Source organism: Doryrhamphus excisus, chromosome 16 (assembly GCF_030265055.1).
Source record: "Doryrhamphus excisus isolate RoL2022-K1 chromosome 16, RoL_Dexc_1.0, whole genome shotgun sequence".
Lineage (NCBI taxonomy): Eukaryota > Metazoa > Chordata > Actinopteri > Syngnathiformes > Syngnathidae > Doryrhamphus > Doryrhamphus excisus.
In genome coordinates this window covers 16,698,974-16,725,558 of record NC_080481.1, presented here as the reverse complement: position 1 = coordinate 16,725,558, position 26,585 = coordinate 16,698,974, and the positions used below count along the sequence as shown (strand labels likewise).

At 33.3% G+C, this 26,585-nt stretch overlaps 2 protein-coding genes across 4 annotated transcripts; one reads left to right on the top strand and one right to left on the bottom strand.

The window, feature by feature from the left end:
- Positions 1 to 1,505: 1,505 nt before the first annotated feature.
- Positions 1,506 to 16,143, bottom strand: LOC131104446 (oxysterol-binding protein-related protein 11-like). Its single transcript, XM_058051624.1, has 13 exons — positions 15,761 to 16,143; positions 15,461 to 15,529; positions 15,198 to 15,373; positions 13,532 to 13,611; positions 10,617 to 10,802; positions 7,951 to 8,149; positions 7,182 to 7,315; positions 6,978 to 7,118; positions 4,982 to 5,444; positions 4,715 to 4,901; positions 4,466 to 4,648; positions 2,104 to 2,257; positions 1,506 to 2,027 (listed from the first exon to the last, which is right to left on the bottom strand). Exons 1-13 carry the CDS (start codon positions 15,874 to 15,876, stop codon positions 1,971 to 1,973), a joined length of 2,145 nt encoding a protein of 714 aa, XP_057907607.1. The 5' UTR covers positions 15,877 to 16,143; the 3' UTR covers positions 1,506 to 1,970.
- On the top strand, positions 10,518 to 25,794 carry LOC131104447 (glycerol-3-phosphate dehydrogenase [NAD(+)], cytoplasmic-like). 3 transcript variants are annotated; one of them, XM_058051627.1, is made up of 9 exons: positions 10,518 to 10,831; positions 16,626 to 16,789; positions 17,015 to 17,192; positions 19,261 to 19,401; positions 19,475 to 19,613; positions 19,691 to 19,803; positions 21,822 to 22,055; positions 23,901 to 24,007; positions 25,038 to 25,794. In XM_058051627.1, the coding sequence occupies exons 2-9, from the start codon at positions 16,695 to 16,697 to the stop codon at positions 25,132 to 25,134; spliced, it is 1,104 nt and encodes a 367-aa protein (XP_057907610.1). In that variant the 5' UTR covers positions 10,518 to 10,831; positions 16,626 to 16,694; the 3' UTR covers positions 25,135 to 25,794. The 3 variants fall into 3 exon arrangements, with proteins under 3 accessions (XP_057907610.1, XP_057907609.1, XP_057907608.1); XM_058051626.1 differs by lacking the exon at positions 10,518 to 10,831 and adding an exon at positions 11,212 to 11,240; XM_058051625.1 differs by lacking the exon at positions 10,518 to 10,831 and adding an exon at positions 16,357 to 16,537.
- The last annotated feature ends 791 nt before the right edge of the window (positions 25,795 to 26,585 follow it).

The window sequence follows — 26,585 nt, the reverse complement described above, 5'->3', positions numbered from 1 at the left end:
CGGGCCTCAAACTAGCATCCTGCGCGCCGCATTTGGCCCGCGGGACGCAAGTTTGAGACCCCTATGTGCTGAAGTGAATTTTGGTTATTTAATTGTGTGCGGTGTGTCATTTCTGGGTTCATGAAACCATATGACATCCATATCAAACTAGGCGGGGGCCTCAAACTAGCATCCTGCGGGCCGCATTTGGCGCAGGACGCAAGTTTGAGACCCCTATGTGCTGAAGTGAAATTTGGTTATTCAATTGTGTGCGGTGTGTCATTTCTGGGTTCATGAAACCATGTGGCATCCATATCAAACTAGACGGGGGCCTCAAACTAGCGTCCTGCGCGCCGCATTTGGCCCGCGGGATGCAAGTTTGAGACCCCTATGTGCTGAAGTGAAATTTGGTTATTTGTGTGCGGTGTGTCATTTCTGGGTTCATGAAACCATATGGCATCCATATCAAACTAGGCGGGGGCCTCAAACTAGCATCCTGCGCGCCGCATTTGGCCCGTGGGACGCAAGTTTGAGACCCCTATGTGCTGAAGTGAAATTTGGTTATTCAATTATGTGCGGTGTGTCATTTCTGGGTTCATGAAACCATATGACATCCATATTAATCTAGGCCGGGCCTCAAACTAGCATCCTGCGCGCCGCATTTGGCCCGCGGGACGCAAGTTTGAGACCCCTATTTGCTGAAGTGAAATTTGGTTATTTAATTGTGTGCGGTGTGTCATTTCTGGGTTCATGAAACCATATGGCATCCATATCAAACTAGGCGGGGGCCTCAAATTAGCGTCCTGCGCGCCGCGTTTGGCCCGCGGGACGCAAGTTTGAGACCCCTATGTGCTGAAGTGAAATTTGGTTATTTAATTGTGTGCGGTGTGTCATTTCTGGGTTCATGAAACCATATGGCATCCATATCAAACTAGGCGGGGGCCTCAAACTAGCATCCTGCGGGCCGCATTTGGCCCGCGGGACGCAAGTTTGAGACCCCGATGTGCTGAAGTGAAATTTGGTTATTTAATTGTGTGCGGTGTGTCATTTCTGGGTTCATGAAACCATATGGCATCCATATCAAACTAGGCGGGGGCCTCAAACTAGCATCCTGCGGGCCGCAAGTTTGAGACCCCTATGTGCTGAAGTGAAATTTGGTTATTTAATTGTGTGCGGTGTGTCATTTCTGGGTTCATGAAACCATATGGCATCCATGTCAAACTAGGCGGGGGCCTCAAACTAGCATCCTGCGGGCCACATTTGGCCCACGGGACACAAGTTTGAGACCCCTATGTGCTGAAGTGAAATTTGGTTATTTAATTGTGTGCGGTGTGTCATTTCTGGGTTCATGAAACCATATGGCATCCATATCAAACTCGGCGGGGGCCTCAAACTAGCATCCTGCGCGCCGCATTTGGCCCGCGGGACGCAAGTTTGAGACCCCAAATTTGGTTATTTTAGTTCATAGTTGTAGAAACTTAAAGGCACAGCACAATTGAATGCACCAAAACTGTCTTCCTTAACCAAAAAGAGCACATTTAAAGAAAATGATATTTATTTGCATTACAAAACAACATTAGCTTAAAACCTTTTACAACACGTTTAAATGCGTAGCGCAGACGCAAGAGAAGCAAACATGCACGTACAGCAAGTTCTTCTCTCCACTGCAAAACCACGCAGGATATGAGGTCAAGTTGGGGTGGGGGATGGGGGGGGGGGCATTCCAGCATGAGGCTCGATGCATAATCATAATCTGTGACTATAATGTCATTCCTCATTCATGTGACTAGTTTAAGGCTATAGAATACCTGTACAAGAATAGGTTGTATTAACATAGTATTACATATACTGTGTATATACAGTATATAATCGATACAAAAAGCTTGGAGGCTTTGTGAATAGTACGGGTCCGTTTTGTAAATCAGTGCAAGTCCTCTTGCTCCCATTCCGCATGCAAGCGCCGTCCCGATTCCGCTACGGCTGGTATGGAATTAGGTTTTGGCGGCGGAGCTTTTGGAGAGCAGTTTGTGGTAAATCCAGGCGTCGCCCTGAGAGAAAGAAAAAAAAAAAAGCCGCGTCAGTGCATCGATCGTACAAGTTCGTACAAGAGTCAGCCGCTTCAACCTCTTTGTTGAAGTATCTGGTCCGCCATGATGTTTCGGTCTCGGAGCGGTGCCGCTCCTCCGTCCGCTGTCGCTCCTCCAGGAGTCTCTTATGCTCCGTGGCTTTTTCCATGTCTTTCTGCCGTAAGGCCTCGGTTACGTGTTGCCACAAGCGTCTGGATCAGAAGATAAGATAATATAAGCCTTTATTCGTCCCTCAGTGGGCAAATTTGCATTATGCTTATCAGTTAAGCAGTACTAAATACACAATATAAAAAACCCAAGTATTAACAAATCAACAATTTTACCCAGAGTTATATACAAATAATATGAAATAATATGAAATATATGACCAGTCTAGACACTATGAGATCTTGCTAGTCGGTTAATATGAGGCATTATAGAAATACTTCACATAGAACTTAATATCATACATACAGTGATGGACTTAATATTATGATGTTAATATTATGACTTCATTCTATGAACGTAACTCCCCCCCCACCAAATTTTTCAAAACTTTATTTTGATTTGTTTCTTATCATAGTATTTTTTTCTTTAATATTTCAACTCTATGTTCCAAAAATGCTGCTATTTTTATTACAACTTGAGTGTCATATTACAATTTATTTATTTTATTTTTTTATGTTTTTTTGTTCAATGATATGTAATTTTTCAAAAATTACAACTTTATTTTGATTTGTTTCTTACAGTATTTTTTCTTGAATATTTCAACTCTATGTTCCAAAAATGCGTGCTATTTTTTGATATTTTTATTACAACTTGAGTCTCATAATATTACAACTTATTTATTTTATTTTTTTTACGTTTTCTTGTTCAATGATATCTTGTGGACACCCCCCCCCCCCCCGCCCACTTAATTTTTCAAAACTTTATTTTGATTTGTTTCTTATAATAGTATATTTTTTCTTTAATATTTCAACTCTATGTTGCAAAAATGCAATTTTTTGCTATTTTTATTACAACTTTAGTCTCATAATATTGTAACTTATTTTCCATTTCTGCTTATTTTTTATGTTTTCTTGTTCAGTGATATCTGGTGGACACCCCCCCCCCCACCCCCCCACACTTAATTTTTCAAAAATTACAACTTTATTTTGATTTGTTTCTTATAGTTTTTTTTTCTTTAATATTTCAACTCTATGTTCAAAAAATGCTATTTTTTGATATTTTTATTACAACTTTAGTCTCATAATATTATAATTTATTTATTATATATTTTTTACGTTTTCTTGTTGAATGATATCCGGTGGACACCCCCCCCCCCCCCCACGTAATTTTTCAAAAATCACAACTTTATTTTGATGTGTTTCTTATAATAGTATTTTTTTTCTTTAATATTTCAACTCTATGTTCCAAAAATACTGCTATTTTTCCTCATATTAATACAAATTTAGTCTCATAATATTACAACTTATTTTCAATTTCTGCTGTTTTTTTACGTTTTCTTGTTCAATGATATTCGTTGGACCCCCCCCACTTAATTTTTCAAAAATTACTAGTTGTATTTTTTTTCTTTATTTCAACTCTATGTTCCAAAAATGCTGCTATTTTTTGCTATTTTTATTACAACTTGAATCTAATAATATTACAACTTAGTTATTTTATTTTTTTGTTTTTCTTCATGTTGTTCAATGACAACCCCCCCACCTAATTTTTCAAAAATTACAACTTTATTTTGATTTGTCTCATAGTATTTTTTTCTTTAATATTTATATATTAATAATATTATATATTATATAATATTTGTATATTTATATATTAATATATATTAATATTTGCTATTTTTATTACAACTTGAAATATAATAGTATTTTTTCTTTAATATTTATATATTAATAATATTATATATTATAATATTTGTATATTTATATATTAATATATATTAATATTTGCTATTTTTATTACAACTTGAAATATAATAGTATTTTTTCTTTAATATTTATATATTAATAATATTATATATTATATAATATTTGTATATTTATATATTAATATATATTAATATTTGCTATTTTTATTACAACTTGAAATATAATAGTATTTTTTTCTTTAATATTTCAACTCTATGTTCCAAAAATGCTATTTTTTGCTATTTTTATTACAACTTGAGTCTCATAATATTGTAACTTATTTATTATTTTTTTAACGTTTTCTTGTTCAATGATATCCGGTGGCCCCCCCCACCTAATTTTTCAAAACTTTATTTTGATTTGTTTCTTATAATAGTATTTTTTTCTTTAATATTTCAACTCTGTTTCAAAAATGCTGCTATTTATATTACAACTTATTTATTTATTTTTAACATTTTCTTGTTCAATGATATCCAGTGGACCCCCCCCCCCCCGCCCGCACACACTGACCTGGATTCAGTGGGTCCCTGCTTCTCAATGGGCCGAACCAGCTTCTTGGTCACCGGCAGTTTGGTGACGTCGATCACCTTGGTCTCGCCGCTGGTGTACGTGAACTCCAGCGCGCCGTTCCACTCCCCCTGAACGCGACACGTGACCACGTTGGTGGGGTTGTGCTTCACCTCGGCCGTCACCCTGCAGGAGAGGACGCAGGTTCAATGCTGCTCGGAGTCGCGTCTCCGCCCGGGTCAGAGTCCTCACTTGTGTAGTTTGCCGCCGTAGAAGGGTTTGGTCTGGAAGGTGATGGCCGCGGCGTAGCCCGTCTTGGCGCAGTTGATGGTGACTTTGCCGCCCAGTTCCACCCAGGGGACGGTGAGGATGGAGCGTGCGTAAGCGCAGGGCAGCGTGAAGGTGTATTCCTCATCGTGTTCCAGCAAGGTCAGGCAACCTAACGAGACCGTTAGCACCCAAATCATTTCTTGATGACCTCGGGATTATTGTGAGGTTAAAAAAAAAGTGGGTGCTCACCTTCGCCGATCATGGAGACCCCAATGGACATGCCCATGAACTTGCTCTTGGTCCACACGTGCGTGTTCACGCACATGCGCCTTTCCTGGCATTCGGCGTAGAACCCCGACACGGGGGGGTGATGCGACACTTGCTCCGCTACAAAGCGCACTTGGTAGGAATCCTGGGAGGCAGTCGGGTCCGGGCTTCCTTGCGGGGGCTCAGCAGACGCGGCCTCCGGTCTCTTGGGGACTTTCCAGGAGCAGTGGAAGGTCTCGCCGATGATGGGGTTGTAGGGCTTCTTGGCGATGGCGCCCTTGCGGCCCTCGTGGAAGGAGGTGAGGTAGTACTCCACGAAGTGGACCATGCGCTCCTCCGGGCTGCCGCCGTCCGTGATGGCCACAAAGAGGTCCGGGTGCGACATGAAGTCTGCATACATCTCCAGCAGGGAGCGCTTCTCCAGGATGAAGGTGGGCAGGACGACCTGGAGGACAGTCAGCGTGATTTATGATGCTCCGTATTAGCGGATATCAGATATCATATAATATTCTCCAGCATAATGGTAATGGTAATGGTTTAATTCCATTTGAACATGCATCAGATTACAATTGAATGCATCCCATAATCAGTTCCCAGTTCCACATGTCCAAAAGGAGTAGGAAGAAGCAAAGCTTATTAAATCCTACCCCTCCATCTGGTACTTTTACAATCAGTAACTGTTACATTTGTTCACTTCCTGCTTTCCTAATATTTTATTTTAGTTTAGTTTATTTTACTTTATTTTAGTTTATTTTATTTACTTTGGTTTATTTTAGTTTATTTGAGTTTAGTTTATTGTACTTTATTTTAGTTTATTTTATTTACCTTGGTTTATTTTAGTTTAGTTCATTTTAGTTTATTGTACTTATTTTAGTTTATTTTATTGTAGTTTACTTTGGTTTATTTTAGTTTACTTTAGTTCATTTTAGTTTAGTTTATTGTACTTTATTTTAGTTTATTTTATTGTAGTTTACTTTGGTTTATTGTAGTTTAGTTTATTTTAGTTTAGTTTATTGTACTTTATTTTAGTTTATTGTACTTTGGTTTATTTACTTTGGTTTATTTTAGTTTATTGTACTTTATTTTAGTTTATTTTATTTTAGTTTGGTTTATTTTAGTTTATTTTATTTACTTTGGTTTATTTTAGTTTATTGTACTTTATTTTATTTTAGTTTACTTTGGTTTATTTTAGTTTAGTTTATATTAGCTTAGTTTATTGTACTTTATTTTATTTACTTTGGTTTATTTTAGTTTATTGTACTTTATTTTATTTTAGTTTATTTTATTTACTTTGGTTTATTTTAATTTAGTTTATTGTACTTTATTTTAGTTTAGTTTATTTTATTGTAGTTTACTTTGGTTTATTTTAGTTTACTTTAGTTTAGTTTATTGTACTTTATTTTAGTTCAGTTTATTGTACTTTATTTTATTTACTTTGGTTTATTTTAGTTTATTGTACTTTATTTTAGTTTATTTTATTTTATTTACTTTGGTTTATTTTAGTTTAGTTTATTTACTTTGGTTTATTTTAGTTTAGTTTATTTTAGTTTATTGTACTTTTGTTTATTTTATTTTAGTTGTGCATTGTTTGATTTCCTTACTCCATTCCATAGTTTGATTCCACATACTGAAATGCTATGCTAACGCTAACATAGTCCTAGCATAGAAGTGTTTTAAATGTACTTCTTCCCTGAGATCATATTTCTCCTCTCTTGTAGAGAAGTATTGGATGATATTTTTAGCTAATTGCTTATTTTTAGCCTTATGCATTATTTTAGCTGTTTGAAGATGAACTATATCAGCAAGTTGAAGTATTTGTGATTTTAGAAATAAGGAGTTAGTATGTTCTCTGTAGGCGGCATTATGAATTATCCTTACTGGCCTTTTTTGCAGTACATTTAGCGAATGAGTGAAGATTGCTTTTATAGTTATTAGCCCATATTTAAATGGAAAGTTGCACACGTGGAACTTGACCTACTCGTGTGAGGTCCATGCCCAGCTTCAGCTGCGAGAGCAGGTGTAAGATGACACTGCGCTCCTCCTCCACAGCCCCCAGCTCCTCCTCTTTGTCGGTGAACAAGTCCGCTATCTCGTCCTCGCCATCGATGTCTTCCTGCTCCTGTCACAGCGACACCATCATTAATTCATCAAGTTTCCAGGAGCCAACTCCTGCCCGTCTTACCCCGGAGAAGCTGCACGACTCCGGGCTGCTGAGCTCGGGGCGGCCGTCCTCCAGCGGGCCCTCGCTTCCCAACGAGTCGCTGCCGTTCTTCAGGATGTCGGGCAGCTTGGGCTCCAGCCACTCGATGGTGGACCCTGCCATGGGGTGGGGGTGCAGAGCAGCAGGTTCAGAGGTACTTGTGTAGTAACCTCCCCCCTTCCCACCCTCGGAACCCGGTAGAGTGCAAGTCGGCCCCGCCAACAGGAAACCTCCGCCCCCCTACTCCTATTGGTTTAAGCGTCCCGGTGTGGCATCTTTTTATGCATGTTTGTGATGTGCGAGGGGGCGGGCGGCCGGGTGGGTGGGGGGTAGCCCATTTTAAGTCCACCTGACGTGTTGCCGGGCAACTTAATCTGATTGGCGCCGCCTGATGAAATATGCATCGAGTCATGAGATCTGCTGCAGAAAAAAAAATGGGCCTTTTCGCCGTTTTTATGTCCTGTCAAACATGTTGTACCCCCCCCCCCCCCCCCCCCCCCCCCCCCCCCTTAGATGAGAGGAGCTTCCTGTCCCGGCAGCCCTCCAGACGGACATTTTAACTGACTGAGATCCAATTACCTTTATTACAGGTGGTAATAATAACAACAGGTACGGTTTCCTATCAATAATTCAAAATGATTCCATTGTTTGTGTACTGTGTCGCTACGACTCGTCACAAAGACTCGCTCTAGTCAGCACACGTTCCGTTTCCGATACGCCAATGTTACGTAGATACGGTATCGAGACTCACCTCCAAACGACGTTCTCTGCCTGGCCACCTGTTGCAGGTTGAGGATGTGCAGGCACTCGTTGAGACAGGTCATGGTTGCCATGGAGGTGGCCTTGAGCATTAGCAGGTCCTGGTCCAGAGCGGAGAGTCCGTGGGCGGCGGGCAGGCACTCGATGCCCTGGATCAAGTCTTTGTGTTGGCCCTGAGCCTGGCTCATCATCTAGCATGGGGGGCGGGGGTGGAGATGTTTAGTTAGTAGTATCTCATGATGCGTATTTGATATATTTGAATGTTGGAGGCAAGGGCGTTATATCTAAGTTTAATTTAAATTAATTATTATTATTATATTATAATAATAAATAATAAAAATCAAATAAATAATACAAAATAAATTAATATTATTATTATTAATTTATTTAATAAAATATTTCATACATTTATTTCAAATTGTGTGTTAATTTGTGTTGTCATTGACTAATATTTACATTTGTTTGACGATAGGAAACATTTAACAAACGTGTAAAAATGTAAATATTTCTCCTTAAGTCATCGTATTTAATATATTTGAATGTTGGATGCAAGGGCGTTATAAGTTTAATTTAAATTAATTATTATTATTATTATATTATAATAATAAAAATCAAATAAATTAATTAATTAATATTATTATTAATTTCTTTAATAAATTATTTCATATATTTATTTACATTTGTTGGACGATAGGAAACATTTAACAAACGTGTAAAAATGTAAACATTTCTCCTTAAATCATCTTCGTAAATGTTCTTTTCATAATATTTGGAGTTTATTGACATTGAGTTTATGGGGGGGGGGGAGAGATATTTAGTTAGTAGTATCTAATGATGCGTATTTGATATATTTGAATGTTGGATGCAAGGGTGTTATATATAAGTTTAATTTAAATTAATTATAATTATATTCTAATAATAAAAATCAAATAAATAAATAAATTATTATTATTATTATTTTATTTAATAAATTGTTTATTTCATAAATTTATTTCAAATTGTGTGTTAATTTGTGTTGTCATTGACTAATATTTACATTTGTTTGACGATAGGAAACATTTAACAAACATGTAAAAATGTAAATATTTCTCCTTAAATCATATTCTTTTCATAATATTCCTTCCAATAAATTATATCCTGTTTTTTCTGAAGATAATCCGACATTTCAAATATCTATATATAATAACAGTTGTCATTTATTTTTAACCAAAGATGACAACTTTATTCATTGTTTTGTTAGTTTCTCATAATACTATAACTTTAAAAAATATGTTTTGTTTTATATTTCAACTTAATAATCACATTATTTTTCATGTAGTATTACATTACTCTCATAAAAGTAGAACTTTTTCTCAGCTATTATGGATTATTATTGCATTTGTGGGGGCTGGCACCATGCAAAACCTCAACAAAACTCCATTATGGAAACGTGCTTTTCTACACTTGTTATTGTTCATATGATTGGATGATAATTAAAAAAAAATATCTTATGTCTTAAGATTTTTATGTGTTGCCTTTGTGATTTGGATAATTGTTTATTTCATAATTGTAATATTTTAATAGCATATTAGATATGTACATGTACAGTTTGTTTCTCATAATATTATGACTTGAAAAAAATTATATTTTTTCTTTAATTTTTCAACTACTAAAATGCTACTTATTTTTCCTTGTAATATTACTTTATTCTCGTGAAATTACAATTTTTTTAAAATTATTAGGAATTTTTCCATTATTATTGGTATTTAGTTTTTTGTTTTTTTTTGTCAATTTTTTTGGGATTGTGTTGCCAGAGACAATAAAATATAAATAAAATATAATAAACAACCAAAAATATAAAATAAAAATAAAATTTATAGGGAGTAATTATAGCGCTACATGCAGAAACAATGTGAAATAATGATGCGTGATGAATTAAATGGATAAATGAACTTTTGTTTGTTTCTCATAATATTATGAGTTGAAAAAAATTATATTTTTTCTTTAATTTTTCAACTACTAAAATGCTACTTCTTTTTCCTTGTAATGTTACTTTATTCTCGTGAAATTACAATTTTTTTTATTATTAAATTGAAACTTTTTTCTCTTTATTTTTTTTTTTTACTTTATTCGGGTAAAATTATTAGGGATTTTTCCATTATTATTGGTATTTAGTTTTTTTTTTGTTTTGTCAAATTTTTTGGGATTGTGTTGCCAGAGATAATAAAATATAAATAAAATAAAATAAACAACCAAAAAATATAAAAGAAAAATAAAATTGTTTATTTCATAATTGTAATATTTTAATAGCATATTACATATGTACATGTATATGAAGTAACTAAGGCTAATGTTTGATTAAAATACTATTGAATCTATGAAGGCAATATTGCCATTAATTTTTTCTGTATTATTTATTATATAAGATACCGTTTTGCTTTTGTATGAAGTTTTAATTATGCACAGCAGAAAATGAAGCATGTGCACTACATAAATATTATTTAAAATCTCTACTTGAGAGTTGAAACAAATGTTGGTAATTTAAAAAAAATACGAGTAATGAACCGTGAATCTTCTGTAAGACCGTAGTAAACGTTATCGTTGGAAAAAGGTAATACTATAAGATACTATAATACTATATGATAATACAGGTTTGATTGCAGGTGCTGAATGGCTTACTTCTCTGGCATCCATTAGATGGTCCGGCAGCAGGGACCGCTTGCTGGAGTAGAGTGACGAGCCCTTGTGGGTCTGCCAGTTGAACAAGGCGGCAGGGTTCTGGCTGGTTCGGCGAAGGGACATGGGGGAGCTGCTGCTGCCTTGAGACACCATGGAGTAGCTGCGTGACTTGGGTGGAGGATTGCTCTACGCCGAAACACACAACATGAAATGAGGTACGTGAAAATTGAAGGATACGAGGGGTTCTGATACTGCTTCTGTAGTTTTTTTTTTTTTATACTTTATTTTTATATATTTTTTTAAACAAAACGTCAACTATGGAGGACCAAAACTGCCAAAATAATAAATAAATAAATAAATAAAAGTGGAAATAAAAACAAAAATGAAAAAAAAATACAAAAAAATTAATATAAATGGAAATAAAAACAAAAATAAAAAAATATATACATAAATAAATAAATAAAAGCAAAAATAAATACAAAAATAAAAAACAAGATTCAAAAATTTAAAATAAATACAAAAATAAGTGTAGAAATAAATACAAAAATAAATATATAAATAGAATTACATATCATGACTTGGGTGGAGGATTGCTCTACGCCGAAACACACAACATGAAATGAGGTGAAAATTGAAGGATACGAGGGGTTCTGATACTGCCCGTCTGTAGTTTTTTATAAAACAAAATGAAAAGAAAACAAAAATGAAAAAAAAAAATCAAAAAATTAAATACAAAAAAATTAATATAAATGGAAATAAAAACAAAAATAAAAAAATATATACATAAATAAATAAAAGCAAAAATAAATACAAAAATAAAAAACAAGATTCAAAAATTAAAAATAAATGTAGAAATAAATACAAAAATAAATATATAAATAGAATTACATATCAATAAATAAATAAAAGCACTCTGCTCTCATATGTATTTATTTCATGCTGCAGACAATGTCAGCTTGAAATGCAGAAGGAAAAACTATTCAAATGAGGGGGCGGTCCTAAGTGTGTCTTGGGTTGAACTCTTCGCCTATTGGTTGATCGACATGTGAGTGCGAAAAAGCTCCGTTGGGGAGGAGAGAGATCAGGCTCCAATAAGGCTTCCACCCGGAAAAGCAGGTAATCCGGGGAAGCATTATCCGAAATATCTGCTAGCAAACGGAGATCCCTGGAGATTGCAGCCATATTTACCGCCATTGAGAGTGGTGTGGTGACTTCCTCTTGCTGTGGCCGTTTGCAGGCATACCTAGTCGATTTTCGCACTCACATGTCGATCAACCAATAGGCGAAGAGTTCAACCCAAGACACATTTAGGACCGCCCCCTCATTTGAATAGTTTTTCCTTCTGCATTTCAAGCTGACATTGTCTGCAGCATGAAATAAATACATATGAGAGCAGAGTGCTTTTATTTATTTATTGATATGTAATTCTATTTATATATTTATTTTTGTATTTATTTCTACATTTATTTTTTTTATTTTTGAATCTTGTTTTTTATTTTTGTATTTATTTTTGCTTTTATTTATTTATTTATGTATATATATTTTTGTTTTTATTTCCATTTATATTTATTTTTTGTATTTAATTTTTTGATATTTTTTGTCATTTTTGTTTTTATTTCCACTTTTATTTATTTATTTATTATTTTGGCAGTTTTGGTCCTCTATAATAGTCGCCCCTTGCTACATCACTCCCACACTCTATTGCGTTTTTGTCAAAAACCCGAGGTCGATTCCACCTATCACATTCCGACTTCCTAAATAGGAATCCCAAATAATGGGAAACAGGTGCGGGAGATAATGGAAATCAACTGAAAACAGAACAGAGCAAAACAGGAAGTTAATACAAAATAAGGGTATGAACTAGGAACTGAGGCAAAGAAGGAACTAAAAGAGCTGTCACAAGGGGGTAACACCCACATCGTGACACGTGTTGCATGTTCTCCCCGTGCATGCGTGGCTTTTCTCCGGGTACTCCGGTTTCCTCCCACATTCCAAAAACATGCTGACAAATAAACACGTCAAATTTTTTGGAGTCCTTCTTACCTCCGAGTGTGCACAAACTACAGTTAGATCTAATTTTTTGAAAAAGTTTATCTAAAAAAGTTATCATATGGGTCTTGAAAAGCTAAAAAAAAAAAGTAAAAAAAAAATATATTGTGCATCTCTATTATTTAAGCTCAATTTCAAAGCTATATACTGTCAGCTTTTTCAACTCACATTTGCTTATTAATACAGTAAACCTCGGATATATCGGACTCGGATATATCGGAAATTCGCTCACAACGGACAGATAAAAAAGAAGCGATTTTTCTGTAATGCATTTCCAATAAAAATTCATTGCATATATCGGATTTTTTATAACGGATTTCGCCTATTTGGGACAAAATCTCCAGTCCCGTTCCAATGCATTTCCATGAAATTTCCCTCGCATATATCGGATGGCCGCATCGTGGCGCTCCGATTCGAATCCGAATCGTGACAGGCCGCTATACGACGTCATTTGCAGCGTTGCCTGCGCGTCCAGGTACATTGGAAACATAGTCAAGGAAGTGCCTTTTTATAACGGATAAAATCCCATTTACGCATATACCGGATATAAATCCGATATATGCGGAAAACGGACATTTTCCGGTATACGCATATAACGGATTTCGCTTATATCGGACAAAACCAATTGGGAACAATTGAATCCGACATATCCGAGGTTTACTGTATATTCTTGCAGCAATGCTCCCTCCAGACCCGAGATGATGTTGTGGTGTTTTGGGTCATAATCATACCCAACCATGCAGTTTCTGTAATATTTCTTTTGAGCTCTTTTTCCCATTTTTCTTTCATATAATGAGTATTCGCCGTCTGTAGTTTTATTAGTGTATTTAGTGCGTACTGCAGACCAATAAAAAAATGAGTCTTACCTTCCCCATGGCCTCTGTGTGATGCTGTGTACAGATTTGCAGTCTGCTCACCCAGTGCTGCCTCTCTTTGGCGTCGGTGGCTGAGGGCAAAAACGCACGTCAGCGTTACTTTCCCAAAAGCAGACAGGAATCACCAATGAATAATTACCAGTAAAGATCAGCATTTCTCTGAATATTATACATTTTTCCTAGAAAACGTTCTGAAAAAGACGATACTAACTGAATTAAATACACAATAAATGAAAATGAACGCAATAATTTTGCCGTTCTCCATGTCAGGTTCCTTGCCGCTAAACAGGCAGGAAGAGAACCGTGGCATTCCGTAGAACAACTGCAAACAGAGTGAAACCTCGTCGGTTATACTGTTGCTAAGTGTTTATTTGTAAAAATACGCATAATGTGTTCATTATGCGCTACAAGTTTGTTGTGACATTGCACTTTGAATGTCACAGCTGTTTTTCAAAATATCTTAATTCATAAATCATTGCTGTTTTTGCGATTGAATTGGGGCTCATAATTCATGAGAAATATGCATATTTAAGCAAATTGTACTCATTTTGTGCCTAAATTAGGCATTGTCAAAACGGCAACTCAGCTTTTTAATATAGGTGAAAAGGGCTCTTATTGGTATGAAATTTGGTATTTTTTTAAGTTAATTCTTAATTTGTGTAAATTTTAAAAAATCATATTATTTTATTCCCATATTAGAGTTTTTCCCCTAATTTTAAAAATGTATTTTTGTATTGTTTTTCATGTTACATTTAAAAAGATTTATTTAATATTTCAACTCTATGCTACTAAAATGAAATTTTTTAATCATAACATATTACTAGTTCATTCTTGTAAAATTGCAACTTTTTCTTTAGAATGATTTTCTTATAAAATAAATGTTAATGTCCTCATTTTTGTTTTTTTTTATTATATTTATGTACACAATATATTTTACACATTGTAATTTTTCCATTTTATTTTTAGAAAATAACAGCTGTTTAATTTTGCTGTTTTTTTATTTCAACTTCTTTTATTTTGAATTTTGTTGTCAAAATTATGACTGACTTCCCATTATATTTGTAATATAACTTTTTCCACAAGTTAATTTCCCCAAACTTTGTTGTTTTGTGTCCTACATTACGACTTAAAAAAAGTTTAAAAAAAAACGTAAATTTAATGCAACAAAAATTCCATTATATTTCTGCAATGTTATTCATGTAAAAAAACGTTTATTTCTTTTTCGATTAGAACTTTTTCTGTTAATATTTGTACTTTATTCTTATAATGATACTGCAGATTTTTTTTGTTTCTCATTAAATTGTATTTTTAGAATGTGCCGCAAGCCAATAAAAAGACAAGCTTCCTGTAAACGGACTCCGTTAGTCAGACATGTTGCGATATGTACCATTCTAAAATAGCCACTAGGTGTCAGTGATGTTACATTGATCCTCACTAGAGTCACCGGTATGCTGGAGCCTATCACAGCTGCCTTCGGGCAAAAAGAATTGGTCATTAGTTACATTTCTAAATAAGGAATCCTAATTTGAGAAGATTCACTTATGGTCGGAACCAATTAATTGCAATAAATCAGGAATTACTGTATTATAATTTGATTAATGATTATTAATTTACTATTATTCCCAACGCATATTAGAATAAGACTTTTCAAACCCACCCCTGAGCTTGTACTGCTCGCCACTGATTGCATTGACAGTGAAAGTGTGCGAGTCCTCGTCGCTGGGGGAGATGACCGCCCCAGCCAGGGCGAGCATGCCACGTGGTTTCTGAGGCCGTGACTGCTCGTTGACAAAGTACTCCAAAAATCCGGCCTCATTGTTCAGAACAAAGAACCTAAAAAAAACAACAACAATAATAATAGGTGTGGCAACTCAATGTCAGTGAAATTGCATCAGCAGTTGTGAATGATTGACACCTCACCTGTACTGCCAGCCTGTCACCAGGTTGGTATACTTCATCAAGTAGCCATCAATATTCTCCATGTGGTCACTGTCAAGTGATGTTATAATATAAAAACAGATCAAAACAATCAGAATATACACTTCTACTGCTAATTTCTTTGAAAATGGATGCGAGTTCTAGTTTTATTACATTATTATAGTGTGACTAATAATCCAAAACAATAGCAGTGTGTCAATTCAAGCACTTTAAAGTATGGATGTCCGTGAAGTACACACAATACTATTCAGTCAAGAGCTTCACCATGCTAAAAACACTCACCTATACTGCCAGCTTTTGGTACTTGCTCTACCCGAGCTTGGAGTCCTATTCTGGGGGAATACATCCAGTTTACCTTCGTTTTCCGTGATTCTTATTGCCGTGGTTTCCCCTTGCATAGTCACTGGCAACACACCACCACCTTTTTTTAGCCGCAGCCTCTAAACTGGCCTGAAGCTAACCCGTCAAGCTAGCTCACAAAAACAACAAAAGAGGGAGAGGTTCCTTTTAAAATGTAGAGCGGCGTTGGAATTTCATCTCGTATTCGCCAAACATGCCACAGCAGACCGCTTGTTTATTTGCTCTATTCGGCAATACTTGATAAAAACATGCCCAGCTGAGTGAGCTAGCTTGACTGTCTTCCTGGTAGCTCACGTCCGTGGACCGGAAATAGATCACGTGACCCGACTCGTCTTTGTTTGAGTCTTAATAAAATTAACAACATACATAAATGTATAATATAAACTAAATTTAATTATTAATTAATGAATGCATATAAATAATAATGTACATATATTTAATAATATTCTATCCGAATGCGCACTTGTTTGTATTTAACACTGTCACCGGAAGTTCCTGGAACACTCGTTTCCGGCGTGACGCTGTTGTAAATAATAGTAACATTTTGACGCTATTTCTCGCTTTCCGCAGGTGTAGTTTATGGAAATAATTTATAAAAAAAAGTAGTATAACTTATATATGTACATATTGTGTGCGTAAGGTGAAAATATGTTTATCGTACTTTATGCAATTCGCAGTCAAATCCGTTCACATCGAATGGTGAGCGTGTAGGAAATAAATATTGCTATTAGATATTTTACCAAAAAAAAACTAAAAATCTTGTTCAAATGTTTATTTTTTATTGCAGTGGAAATGTGTTGTTCCTGATTCACTGGCACTGCGTGGGCGTATAAGGAAGTTACGATACACGGAAGAAATGAAGTATTGTTACACTACAGCTCATAGTCTGAAAAGCGTCACAGGAGACAAAATGCCTGGGAAAAAAGTCTGCATCGTGGGATCAGGAAATTGGTACATTTTCATATTATCATATATTTATTTTTGTGTTTTTATAATTGCTAATTCGAGTCGAAAAAAAACTATTTGACTTGGTTAGAAGTCAGTTTTATAGCATGAAAGCACACTTGACATGATTCGTTTAGTAGCTGTGATTAGTTTGCATTTGTTTATTCACCGAATGATTAATTAATTAGCTTTAATGCAAATGTTTTCATTCTACTGTTGTTTATTCTTAAGGGGCTCTTCAATTGCCAAAATTGTCGGATGCAACGTCAGATCTTCCAACCGGTTCGACCCAGTGGTCAACATGTGGGTTTATGAGGAAATGGTCTCTGGGAGAAAACTGACGGAGATTATCAACACAGAGCATGAAAATCTGAAATATTTGCCAGGCCACAAGCTGCCGAGGAATGTGGTAATTGTCCAGTATTAACACATGGGAATAACTGGGAATTGTAAAATAAGAAGTTCACGTTAGGGTTCGGGGATGCGACTGACATGATATTAGTTTTATCTCATTGAGTTACTTTTAAATCTGAGAATTTCTGCTTTTCTTTCGTGAAATTCCAACTGTTCATTCGATTTCTGCTGTGTTTTCCCCTCCAACTATTATTTTTTTCCAATTCTACTTTCAATTCTTGTAGTATTCTAACTTTTTTTTACAACCTAATTTTCCAAAAATGACAACACAATCCCAAAAAATTAGACAAAAAAAAACAATGGAAAAATCCCTAATAATTTTACCAGAATAAAGTAAAAAAAAATGAAGAGAAAAAAGTTTCAATTTAATAATAAAAAAAATTGTAATTTCACAAGAATAAAATAATATTACAAGGAAAAATAAGTAGTTTTTTAGTAGTTGAAAAATGAAAGAAAAAAAATATTTCAAGTCATAATATTATGAGAAACAAACAAAACCAAAAAATACATTCTAATTGTTTGAAAATTAGGCTAGGAAAAAAAGGTCTATTATGGGAATAATGTGAAAATACTATGAGAAGAATAATAATAAGAAAGGTGAAATTATGTAAAATTATAGTTAAAAAAAAACAACAGCGGAAATCTGACAAGAATAAAGTCAAAATGTTGCTATTCTAATGAGAAAAAAAGTTGCAATTTGATGAGAATAATCTGGTAATATGAGGAAAAAAAATAATATAATTTTAGCAGCATAGAGTTAAAATATTAAAGAAAAAAATATGTAGTATTATGAGAAAGAAAACAAGAAATAAAGTTGCCAGATACAATAAAATATAAATAAAATAAACAGCCAAAAATATAAAAGAAAAATACAATTTATAGGGAGTAATTATAGCGCTACATGCAGAAATAATGATGTGTGATGAATTAAATGGATTTTGTTTGTTTCTCATAATATTATGACTTGAAAATTTTTTTATTTTTTCTTTAATTGTTCAACTACTAAAATGCTACTTATTTTCCTTGTAATATTACTTTATTCTTGTGAAATTAAATTTTTTTTATTATTAGATTGAAACATTTTTCTTGATTTTTTTTTACTTTATTCCGGTAAAATTATTAGGAATTTTTCCATTATTATTGGTATTTAGTTGGTTTTTTTTCGTCAATTTTTTGGGAATTGTGTTGCCAGACACAATAAAATATAAATAAAATAAACAGCCAAAAATATAAAATAAAAATAAAATTTATAGAGAGTAATTATAGCGCTACATGCAGAAACAATGTGAAATAATGATGCGTGATGAATTAAACGGATAAATGAACTTTTGTTTGTTTCTCATAATATTATGACTTGAAAAAAATTATATTTTTTCTTTAATTTTTCAACTACTAAAATGCGACTTATTTTTCCTTGTAATATTACTTTATTCTTGTGAAATTACAATTTTTTTATTATTAAATTGAAACATTTTTCTTGATTTTTTTTATTTTATTCTGGTAAAATTATTATATTAATTATTACTAATTATTACTAATTATTATTAATTATTATTAATTCTTATTAATAGTTATTATTAATTATTATTAATTATTATTTATTATTATTATTATTTATTATTTATTATTTATTATTTATTATTATTATTTATTATTATTATTATTTTTTATTATTATTTATTATTATTATTATTTATTATTATTAGTAATTATTGTTAATTATTATTAATTATTGTAAATTATTATTAATTATTATTAATTATTATTATTTCGGATTGTGTTGCCAGAGACAATAAAATATAAATAAAATAAAATAAACAACCAAAAATATAAAAGAAAAATAAAATACAGCCCAGGGCAATTTGTGTCAAACATTTTCATCTAAAACCGAATCACACAAAAACTAAGGTGTTTTAAAACTGAAGTTTGACTGCTTGCTTTGCTCTTTAACTTATGTGGCTTCACTCTTTTTTGGGTTTTTCCTAAATATATTCAAAGTGGAGAAACATTACGAAACAGGAAATTAATGTCTGCCTTCTCGTTGTTCCTGACGCTTTGGACAGGTGGCTGTTCCAGACATTACTCATGCCGTGAAAGGAGCCAAGTTGCTGGTTTTTGTCGTCCCGCATCAATTCATCGGCTCGGTTTGCGACCAGATAAAACCTCACGTTGCAGATGGAGCTATCGGCATCTCCCTCATCAAAGTGAGAACATCATAATATCGCATCATTATGTTCTGCACACAACAGCGAACATTCAAAGATGGCTTCATTGCAGGGCATTGACGAGGGTCCGCATGGACTGAAGCTCATCTCGGACATCATTCGTGAGAAACTGGAGATAGAAGTCAGCGTGCTGATGGGAGCCAACATCGCTAGTGAGGTGGCTGACGGGAAGTTCTGTGAAACCACCATCGGTGAGTCACTTCTTCATGATCACTGCTTCGTATCTACGCTGTCCTGCTTTGTGAACGTTCTATTTCCAAAACCGTAGGCTCAACAAATGAGGCAAACGGGCTTGTCTTCAAAGAGCTGTTCCAGACTCCTAATTTTCGCATCACTGTGGTGCGGGAGAGCGACACGGTGGAGCTGTGTGGAGCCCTGAAGGTACCAGGAAGGGGCGGCGTCCGGGGAAAATCTGCCGTTAGCGCCAACATACTCTAGACAAGAGACCAGAGTTCTTGGTGCGGATGAATACAGTTTGGACTGGTTAAAATCGATTAAAATATTTGATCGTGATTAAATCGATTAAAACATTTGATCGTGATTAAATCGCTTAAAAATATTTGATCGTGATTAAATCGATTAAAATATTTGATCGTGATTAAATCGATTAAAAATATTTGATCGTGATAAAAAATCGATTAAAACGTTTGATCGTGATTAATCACGGCGGCACGGTGGTCGAGTGGTTAGCGCACGGACCTCACAGCTAGGAGACCAGGGTTCAATTCCATCCTCGGCCATCTCTGTGTGGAGTTTGCATGTTCTCCCCGTGCATGCGTGGGTTTTTTTTTCCGGGTATTCCGGTTTCCTCCCACATTCCAAAAACATGCTAGGTTAATTAGCGACTCCAAATTGTCCATAGGTATGAATGTGAGTGTGAATGGTTGTTTGTCTATATGTGCCCTGTGATTGGCTGGCGACCAGTCCAGGGTGTACCCCGCCTCTCGCCCGAAGACAGCTGGGATAGGCTCCAGCACCCCCGCGACCCTCGTGAGGAAAAGCGGTAGAAAATGAATTAATGAATGAATGAATGGTTAAAATCGATTAAAATATTTGATCGTGATTAATCACGGTGGCACGGTGGTCGAGTGGTTTTACATTTTTATTTATATAAGTGTACCTTTGAAAAATAACATTTTTAATACATAAAAACAAACACAATGTCACACAATGACTGTCTAGTCCAGGGGTGGGCAAACTTTTTGACTCGCGGGCCGCATTGATATAACAAAATTTCCAGGGGGGGGGGGGGGGCAGACTATATATTTTACACGTAACAGTCCAGTAACAGCTATTATTATTTATTATTTTATATTTATATTTAAATATTTTAAAAATAAGAAAATATTATAATAATTAAAATAAAATTAAAATAATAATTATTATATTATTATTATGTAAAATATGCAAATATAACAATATTATTATATATAATTAATATAATAATTAGCATTAATATAATAAATATAATAATCATAATAGTTATAATAATATAATAATTATTATTTTAATTATTATTATTATTATGTGCTTGTGTCTCTTTTTTCAGGAGCACTTTGTAAACAACAGACCATGTCAAACAACGAAATTGATACAACCATCAAAAGGTTGGCTCAGGCCATGATGCGAAGAAAGATTGGGCGGGCCGTATTCAAACACTTGGCGGGCCGGATGTGGCCCCCGGGCCGTAGTTTGCCCACCCCTGGTCTAGTCTCTACTTCCGGAATGGATTTCGGGATCCAATACCAAAGAAATACAGCTGGAATAGGTGCAGATTCTGGAAGATCTAGAAAGCTTTCAGTGTGGATTATCGTTTAGGAGTTCACAACTTATTACAAAGAGCTGAAATATGAGTATAATATAATAATAGGTCCCCTTTTATATATTTACTTTCTTCTTGTAAAAATGATTAATTTTAATGAAAACATTTTTTTTAAGGATCCCAAAGAAATACAGCTGGATAGGTGCAGATTCTGGAAGATCTAGAAAGCTTTCTGTGTGGATTATCGTGTAAGAGTCCACAACTTATTATAAAGAGCTGAAATATGAGTATAATATAATAATAGGTCCCCTTATATATATATATATTTACTTTCTTCTTGTAAAATGATTAATTTTAATGAAAAATTTTATTTTAAGGATCCCAAAGAAGTCCACAACTTATTACAAAGAGCTGAAATATGAGTATAATATGTCCCCTTTTATATATTTAGTTTCTTCTTGTAAAATGATTAATTTTAATGAAAATTTTTATTTAAAAATTTATTAAATTTTGCTGTTTTTTTTTTAAATTAATCTCAGCAGAAATAGATGTTTATGTTCGTGCATAATTATAGCTAATATTAACACAATCACATGGAAAACAAAAAATGACACTTTGTACCCTTTTGCCGTGTCAGAACATTGTGGCAGTGGGGGCGGGGTTCTGCGACGGCCTCGGGTTCGGGGACAACACCAAGGCGGCGGTGATCAGGCTGGGTCTGATGGAGATGGTCGCCTTCGCCAAGTTGTTCTGCCAGGGCCAAGTGGACTCCAGCACCTTCCTGGAGAGCTGCGGCGTCGCTGACCTCGTCACCACTTGCTACGGGGGTCGAAACCGCAAAGTTGCGGAGGCCTTTGTCAAAACATCTAAGGTGGGTTTTGACGGTGTGCTTCTCATTTTGCAGCTTCACTTATCACGATTTTTCAAAAAGATAATAATTCATAAGTTGTGCTGTTATATTTACATATAACCAAAGTCCTTTTTAAGCCATAAAGTGGCTAAATGAATTAAAATAAGAATCAAGAATAAAGAAAATCAATCAATCAGTAATAAATAAATATAATAATAATAATAAAACGGCAAATAATAAAAAATTAAGAAACCACATATAGTTTTTGGGTAGACAAATGATTTTTTTCATATTAAAATGAACAAAGCATTATTAGAGCCCTGTAGACATGACAAAACACGACTATAGTCACATTTATACTCTTTTTATTTACAACATATTGCACAACTGCAGGGTCTTGAGACACATGCTAACTCGCAAACTAGACCGCTAGCGACCTAAACGGTAGCCTCCAAGTTATTTCCTTTCAACTTAAATAGCCAAAAACTTACCACTTCCACACGGATAGGGAGGATAACTATTAACAGTTATTTAACCTTTAACATGAACATGAATCAAACGTAATATTTTTTTCTGGGTACATGATACCATACAGCATCCATATCAAACATTAAACTTTCATATCAAGGCGGGGGCCTCAAACTAGTGTCCTGCGGGCCACATTTGGCCCGCGGAATTTTGCGGAATTTAAATTTGCTTCTTTAAATCTTTTTGAATTGTACTTTTAATTATTCTGAGGAGTCGATGGGAGTGTAAAAGTGATATAAGGGTTATGTTATGTCATATCTAGAAGGCATTATCATATCTGATAATGTTAAAAATGGTTATTTAGAAGGTTGTAAACATACTCTAACTCAGGGGTCTCAAACTTACGCTAGTTTGAGGCCCCCGCCTTGATATGAAAGTTTAATTTGTTAATTTGTTTCATTTGTTTTTTGATTTGCTTATTTATTTTTCCATCTTATTTTGGGTTGAAAAATAAAAAATAGCATTAAACATTTATTTAATAATTTAATAATGAATAAAAAATTAATTAGTTAATTTCTTTCATTTGTTTTTTGATTTGCTTATTCATTTTTCATTCTTATTTTGTGTCAAAAAATTAACATTAAACATTTGCTTAATAATTTAATAATAAATAAAAAATAATTTATCATAATTTATAATATTTTTTAATAATTTAATGTTTTATCAGAGCTTTTCCAAAGAACCACAGCACTGAAAAAGTGGAGGGTATAGCAAAAGCATAGAAGACTATTATATATATATATATATATATATATATATATATATATATATATATATATATATATATATATATATATATATATATATATATATATATATATATATATATATATATATATATATATATATATATATATATTAATATATATAATTAATATTTATTAACATTTACATTATATTTTAATTATATATATATATATATATATATATATATATATATATATATATATATATATATATATATATATATATATATATATATATATATATATATATATATATATATATATATATATATATATATATATATATATATATATATATATATATATATATATATATATATATATATATATATATATATATATATATATAATTTTTTTTGTTTTTTTTTATTTATTTATTTATTTGACCTGATGCGGCCCAGCTTCACCCAGACCCTAGCTTTGGGATTGTGGAACAAATTAACCGTGATAAGCGAGGGGTTACTGAACACAACACTATAATAATATAATATAATAATGACGATGACTATTATCTATTTACTTTAAACAGTGCTACAAATGGAGCAGTGGAGATGCCAATTTCTCATACATCTTGTGGCTGTTCTTTCAATAGTCCATCACAGAGTTGGAGGTCGAAATGCTCAATGGCCAGAAACTGCAGGGCCCACAAACGTCCGCTGAGGTCTACAAGATGCTTCAGAAGAAGGACCTGGTCAGCAAGTAAGTCATCCGGCCATTGGATCGTGTATTTTGCCGTGTATTGGATCGTGTATTTTGAGTGCCGTGACTGCTTCTTGTTACTTGACAGACACTGAATACATCCATCCATCCATAGGACTAGCCATCCATTTTCTATGCCGCTTATCCTTTATTTATTTATTTATTATTGTTTATATATATTTATCTTATATATATATAATTTTAAAATTAAAAAAGATCTAAATAAAGGTGTAATTTTTAGGGGGGGAAATGGTTGAATATTTTGGAAATAAAGTCAATTTTTAATTTTAATTTATTTGTTATTTATTTATTCTTGTTTATATATATTTATATATATATATATATATATATATATATATATATATATATATATATATATATATATATATATATATATATATATATATATATATATAATTTTAAAATTAAAATAAAAAATATCTAAATAAAGGTGTAATTTTTAGGGGGGAAATGTTTGAATATTTTGGAAATAAAGTCTAATATTAATTTTAATTTATTTGTTATTTATTTATTATTGTTTATATATATTTATCTTAAAATATATTATTATAATATATTATATATGTATATATATATAATCTTAAAATTAAAATTAAAAAATATCTAAATAAAGGTGTAATTTTTAGGGGGGAAATGTTTGAATATTTTGGAAATAAAGTCTAATTTTAATTTTAATTTTAATTTTAATTTTAATTTTAATTTTAATTTTAATTTTAATTTTAATTTTAATTTTAATTTTAATTTTAATTTTAATTTTAATTTTAATTTTAATTTTAATTTTAATTTATTTTAAATTTAAATATATAAATTTATATATATATATATATGTATGTATATATATATATATATTTATTTATTCATTTATTATTTATTTATATATTTATTTATCCTGCTATTGGACAGCATGACTAAGTGCACACCTGGCCACACTAAAAGGCCACTCATTAATGTGTTGCGTTTTTCTTTTTCTAGAGTGTAGTTTAAAAATGTGTTTCTGTCCCTTGGTTAGATTCCCGTTGTTTGCAGCCATTTACCTGATCTGCTTCGAGGGCAAAGAGGTGAAGGAGTTCATCACCTGCCTGCAGAACCACCCGGAGCACGTTTAATGGGACTCGAATGTGTGCGAGAGACCCTTTCTGCTCCTCCTGTGGATATTTGTGACCTTTTAAAGGACGAACAAAACCAGCATTATTTCTTTCATTTTTTTCAAATGTAACGTAATATCTGTCTTAGTTGAACGTTTTTCCAGCAAGGACCGCAGGGGTTATATCTTATCTATGTCCAGAACAATAATGCATCTCAGCTTCGTGTTACAGGTGAAAAAGTGTATTTCTTGTATGAACTTTGGTCTTTGCTCTTAATTTGCACCTAGTTTTGCTGCTTTTTTTCTGAAATAGTCTTCATGAATTTCATTTTATAGTATTATGGCTTTATTCCCATAATATTTTGACTTTATTTACAAAATATTCAAACATTTCCCCCCTAAAAATTACACATTTATTTAGATATTTATTATTTTTTTCTCATTACATTATATGTTTATTCTTGGAAAATTGTGACTAGAATATACCTTTATTTTTAATATATATTTTGACTTGTAAAATTACAGCATTTTTTTGTGCATTTTTGCTGTTCTTTAAAATTGTTTTATTCCCAGAATTATTACTTCATTCCCAAGATATTTTGACTGAAACCCTTGTAACATTATGCCATTTTCTGCAAATTAATTTTCCAAAAAAAAGTACAACTTCATGTGTTCTTTTGTTTGTTTCTCATATTCCAACTTAAAAGAAATAAAGAGACACAAATTTAATATTTAAACTTTATGCTACTGTGTATTTTTTTTGTTACAAGAACCCAAATTGCCTTTTTTGTAATTGAAAATAGCCTGGAGTTGGCCCACTTCCGGGACCTTGAATAAAGTAACGTTTGGAGCAAACCGAGAATACTAAGAGTACAATTACAACTGATTATTATATATTATTATATATAGCATAAAATGCACAACTATTCTTAATTAGGGTGCTAAATTCACAGACAAAAGTCAAAATAACTTAACTGTACATTACAATAAATGGCAGTACTTTATCTATTACACTCAGTCTGTACAAAATAAAACCTAAAAAAGGCAAAAGACAGTCAAAAGTGATCATTTTAACTACAGCAATGCATGCTGGGAAATGTATAATCTGACCATTCCACAGATGCAGACACTTCCGGGTTCGACATCTCACAGACTGTGATGTTTTTGTGTTGTCAAAATATTGTAGCCTCTTCCGGGTAATGACATAATGATGAAGAGGCGGTCGACCAACAAAAACTTTATTTAAACGAACAACTACGCCAAAACAACCATAGTCGTATATCCGTAAACTGTAGACTATTGGAAAGTAGAAACTGAATGGACACGAACAAAATGCACTTTTCATGTGGGTGGGGGTGGGGTTAATGGGGGGGGGGGGGTTAATGTCCATTTCGGCCCACAACCTAAAGTAACCTTCATGTTTTGGCCCCCTGTGCTATCGGGGTTAGCTACAACCATAGCATGCACAATGTG

Excerpts from the sequence above, each read along its gene's own strand:
- LOC131104447 (XM_058051625.1), top strand. The coding sequence starts at position 16,487 with ATGTTTATCGTACTTTATGCAATTCGCAGTCAAATCCGTTCACATCGA. Across the intron at positions 19,402-19,474 it reads TCGGCATCTCCCTCATCAAA|GGCATTGACGAGGGTCCGCA; the intron begins GTGAGAACATCA and ends GCTTCATTGCAG. Across the intron at positions 22,056-23,900 it reads CCTTTGTCAAAACATCTAAG|TCCATCACAGAGTTGGAGGT; the intron begins GTGGGTTTTGAC and ends TTCTTTCAATAG.
- LOC131104446 (XM_058051624.1), bottom strand. The coding sequence starts at position 15,876 with ATGCAAGGGGAAACCACGGCAATAAGAATCACGGAAAACGAAGGTAAA. Across the intron at positions 15,530-15,760 it reads ACCAAAAGCTGGCAGTATAG|TGACCACATGGAGAATATTG; the intron begins GTGAGTGTTTTT and ends ATCACTTGACAG. Across the intron at positions 2,258-4,465 it reads CAGGGACCCACTGAATCCAG|ACGCTTGTGGCAACACGTAA; the intron begins GTCAGTGTGTGC and ends CTTCTGATCCAG.